General features: G+C 24.2%; 1 protein-coding gene across 1 annotated transcript; it reads left to right on the plus strand.

Moving 5' to 3' along the window:
* Positions 1–872: 872 nt before the first annotated feature.
* Positions 873–4,731, plus strand: LOC145847833 (uncharacterized; the record flags this gene model as incomplete). Its single annotated transcript, XM_082953736.1, has 6 exons — positions 873–973; positions 2,480–2,518; positions 2,856–2,890; positions 3,308–3,389; positions 4,169–4,217; positions 4,669–4,731. Coding segments are annotated over exons 1-6 (366 nt in total), but the record flags the coding sequence as incomplete, so codon positions are not given.
* Positions 4,732–4,806: the final 75 nt, after the last annotated feature.

Here is a 4,806-nt window from a genome sequence, read left to right on the forward strand (position 1 = left end):
GTATGAGGTTTTTGGGCTATTTTTTTGACTTAATATTTTTTTTTCTTAAAAATTGTATTTTGCTATTATTTTTTTAGTTTTAAATATTTACACTGTGTTAACAATAATTTTTTCTTTTTTCTTTTTCTTAACTCAAGCCAACTCAAGCTAACTTGATATAACTCAGTCTTTTGCTTATACATTATATAGGGAGTAGAACTAACAGGGTTGCCACTTTACTTAACCTGGAATTTGACAATCTAGGAAAAAAAATCTGGAATTTGAGAAATTTTGACAAAAAACCTGAAAAAACCTAGAGTTTTTAACAATTTTTTCATGTTAAGTAGTAAAACTTTGGTTTGACATAAAAAACCTATCATATAGTTTAAAATGTTTTGTTGTCATCAAAGTTTTTTTATTAAATAACACATATAAAGTAGGTTCTCAGTGTCTTTTTTTTCACGGTTTTTACCTTAAACTTAACTATAAGCTAAAAATAGACTTGAAAATGTGTAATTTTAAAATCCTGGAGGAAATTCTGAAAACCTGGAAAATTAAAAAAAAAAATGAGTGGCAATCCTGGACTAAGTAATAGTTTTAGCTATTTGTATTTAATATTATGCAAATAAATTTTGCACACAAAAATTTACTTGCCAAACATAAGTAAACTTAAATATTCAATTTGCAGATTGAACACTAATAGTTTTTAGTTATTTGTCTATTAGTTTTGTGTAAATAAACTTTGTAAATGTATCTTCTTGCCAACCTTTAGTGAACTTCAAAAGCTATGTTTGTTTTGCAGGTTGTAAAACTGTATACTAATTTAATTTTAAAGCCGAAACAGAACTGTGTGTCCATATATATAGTTGAAAGTGTTTTGTCTCATACAAACTTATATGTCCAAGCGCCACGCGAGCAGCTCTTCTCATTCTACTCAAGGTTCGTCTGTCAGTGGAGTGGGAAAACAACAACAACAACAGGAGGATAAAACTACGTTCGTTTGAGTTTGTCATAAAATTTTGAGAATTTTTCTTGAATGTTTTAACAAGTAGTTTTTTACTCTACTAATTTAAAGTTTCCAACAGGAAGCTACATCGCGAGATAAAACTACGTTTGTTTGAATTTTTTAAATAGAGTTTGATAAACAACTAAGTGAATAAATAAAATCAATTATAAGGTTTTACAGTTGTGTAGTTTAGATCACAAGATAAACCTACGTTTGTTTGAATTTATTAAATAGAGTTTAATAAATAATCAAGTGAATAAATTAAATTAGTTGTAGGTTTTACAGTTGTGTAGTTATCAATAAGAAGATAAACTGCTTTTGTATAAAAAACTAAAATACTAAAAAAATTGTATAATTGTTTAAAAGTTGCAAGGTTAAAGTTAGTTTTTATTCAATCAGTATGTTCATCTTAAGTATTTTCTTTACCTAAAGTAGTTTGAAATAAATTTATTACAACAGGTTGAGGTGTTACTTTTAAAGGTTTAACATTAAGTTACAGATGTATGTTTGACTTTTTGAAATTTTGATAAAATAAACTTAAAAATGGGTAAGATAAACCTTAAGATTAAAATTAAATTTTAATTTTTAAACTTACAGGAAATGTTTTTTGGCATAGAAATGTTAATATTTTCATATTGAAAAAGTTTAAATTTGAAATGTGAAGTTAAACTTTGGTCTGAGACATCAAACTTTAAGTAGTTATTTAGTAATAATGTTGGTAAATCCAAATCTTTGTTGTTGTAGATTTTTTGTTTAAGATTTTTGTTGATCAATCAAATGTCAATAGTTAAAAGTAATTTTTAACTTCCTGTTTCTAGATTATTGAAAATTAAATTTAATTTAAAAATTATGTCATTAAAAAAATTAGTAAGGCCAATTAATTTGTAACTGTCTTAATTATTAAAATATCTAATTATGATCAGACCGTTTATTAATGGAAACGTAATTTGGTTATTTTTAACAAATTAATAATACTTTACTTTGATAAAATATCACTGTTGTTTATGTTATTAAATTGTAACTGTGAGAAAATGATTTTTACAACATTCCAAATACTTTCTTTACTACTATATAAGGTTATGTTGTGTTACATAATAGATACTTAAAATAAGTTGTTGATAATAAATATTAAAATGTTAAAAAAAAGAAACTTACTTTAAATAGAAATATTATTCTGGTGATGATTAGAAATTTTTCAGTTGTACGCTTTTTTGCCTATATGGTCAAAAAATCTTCTTTATTCAGTTGACTTAAATAAATTTGCAAAATATAATTTACTACATACATTTGGTCAGAAACATTTTAATTTTAGTTTAAAACAAAATAGTTTAAAATAAAATTTTTACACCACCTACTTATAAACATAGTTTATAGTACATAGATATGTAGTATATAGTATAGTATAGTCATAAATTACATTTATAATCCATAATATATTTTTAATATAATTTACTTTAGTAAAATAAACTAAAATTGTGATAAAACGTTTTTCAGGACTAGAACTTTAAGGCAGCGAACTAAAGTCAACTACAGGTAAGTAAATAAAAAAAAATAAAGTAGTTCAAATGTAGTTTTATGCTTATTAAAGTTAAGTTCACAAGAAAAAAATTGCAAAACAAAATCAAAAAAAAAATGTGCATATAATTATGCATTTTCATTTTCAAGTTTAATTTACCAAAAAAAAAAGTTTGAGTTTATTCCATAAAGTTGTAGGAATATTTTAAAAGTTTATACAAAATGGATTATGCGAATTAGAGTGTATTGAAGTTAAATATAATTTACTGAGAAAATCAGTATGATTAAGTAAAAGTTAAATGAGTAAATAATATTAAATAAGTAATTAAATAATTAAATAGTATTTTTTTTGCAGAGAAACGCGCTCAAAGGAGAGCAAGTCTGAACCAAGTGAGTTTTAATTCATTTATAAAAATATTTAATAACAGTTTTGTGATTTAAAAACAATTGTTGAGTAATTTATTGTGATATATATATAAAATGTCAAGATAAGTTTTTACATTGTAAACAAAGCAAAACATCTTTTAAATGCCTGAAATATTCACATTACTTTTTTGAATTAGTCTCAGTAGACAATGATATGTAACACTTATTTATTTGTGTATTATTGTATTAAATCATTCAGGTTAAGTTCTATTCATCAAGTCTACACTCATGTATAATACTTATTGAACTGCAATTGTTTGTGTGTGAAATTTAAATCATTCAGGTTAAGTTCTATTCATCAAGTCTACAATCATGTGTAATACTTATCTAACTGCAATTGTGTGTGAAATATTTTAACAAACAGTTATTTAAATAATTCAGGTCTGCAAACCAAGTCCAAGGAGGATTTGGAACAAGTAGCGCCGAAGAGAAGACGTTCTGAAACTAAACTACAAAACAAAAGGTGAGTTCATACTTATGGTAAACACATAAATGCTGGTTGTTAAATAACTTCAATTAATGTTAGTATGATCAAAAAATGATACTATTAGTTTTCTTAATTTGTTTACAAAAGCAAATAACTATTTTTAACAAAACTACAAACGTATAAATTTTAAGACATAGTTGAGTATAAATATATCCAGCATAACCATTGCTGCAGTATCTTCTAAAATGTTTTACAAAATAGTATTTTTTATTTTAAAAAACCAAGTAAAAGACAAACAACACCTTGATAGTTCCCTTTGTGTTTTAAATCTTTAATTTTTAATAAAAAAGCAAAGTTAATAAAAAATCTTGGTAAAAAGTCGCAATTCATCTTGAAACCATATGTCGAAGTTTTAGAATCACGCAGGGGAAAGAGAGTTCATTAATCAACTTTTTAATCAACTTTTCAAATCCATCCTCTTTGCTAATTCATGCCGTTTAGCAGCTTTTATTGATTTGTGCTACTTCGAGATTTTTTTTGTTGTTTGTACAAAAGTTTGCAAAAAAAAGCTAGTTGTTGTATACTTTTCATTTTTGATAAATGGGTCTACTGCTTTTTTTACTAAATTGTTTATGATGTTTAAAAATGTGATTTAAAAACACTTATATATATGTATTTAAGTATAAGGATTGAACAAAATATTTTGTTACACGTTGCATTACACTAAAGAACTTAACGTTCAGAATTTTTACCAACAAAATCAAAAATTTTTGTAATTATTTAGCAGTTATTTTATATTGTAAATTTTTTATTAGTGTTCCAAAGAAAACCAGTGCAAAAGCAGCAAAATCCACTACCAAAAAGGTTAGTAATTTCCATAAGTTAATTTTATTGTTTGAATTTTAATTTTTTTATACGGTTTGTTAAGACCAAAGCCAGTTTATTAAAACTTAAGAAAATTATGTGCAGTCATTAAATGCACAACAATGTAATGTAATGATTATCAAACTTTTTTATATATGTTGTGTCATTGTTATGATGAAAACAATGATGTAGAACATTGCCTGTTTTACACATTACTTTTTTATAAATTAAAGTTTTTGTTACAATTATTTTATAATGTGTTTTGCAGTTATAGTTTTTTTAAATTATAACATTACTTAAAATTGTTTATTATGATTTTTAAATATTTATTATCATTTTTAAACTTGATTTGCATTTTTAAACGAGCTTTATATTTTACTGCTAAGAGTTATTAATAATAAATTATTGAAATAGTTTTACATAAACGTTGTATAATATTTTATTTATACAGGGCAACTGGGCTCCTTTCAAAAAGCCAAATTACCAAGGTTCCGATTCTGACATTGAAATAATTGTGAGTTTTGTACAAACTAAAATGTTATTAGTTTTAAAATATTTGGTTGAAAGAGTTATTTAAGTTATCAAAGAA

The sequence above is a fragment of the Thalia democratica genome, unplaced genomic scaffold (genome assembly GCF_965202585.1).
Source record: "Thalia democratica unplaced genomic scaffold, ktThaDemo2.hap1.1 HAP1_SCAFFOLD_1126, whole genome shotgun sequence".
Taxonomy (NCBI): domain Eukaryota; kingdom Metazoa; phylum Chordata; class Thaliacea; order Salpida; family Salpidae; genus Thalia; species Thalia democratica.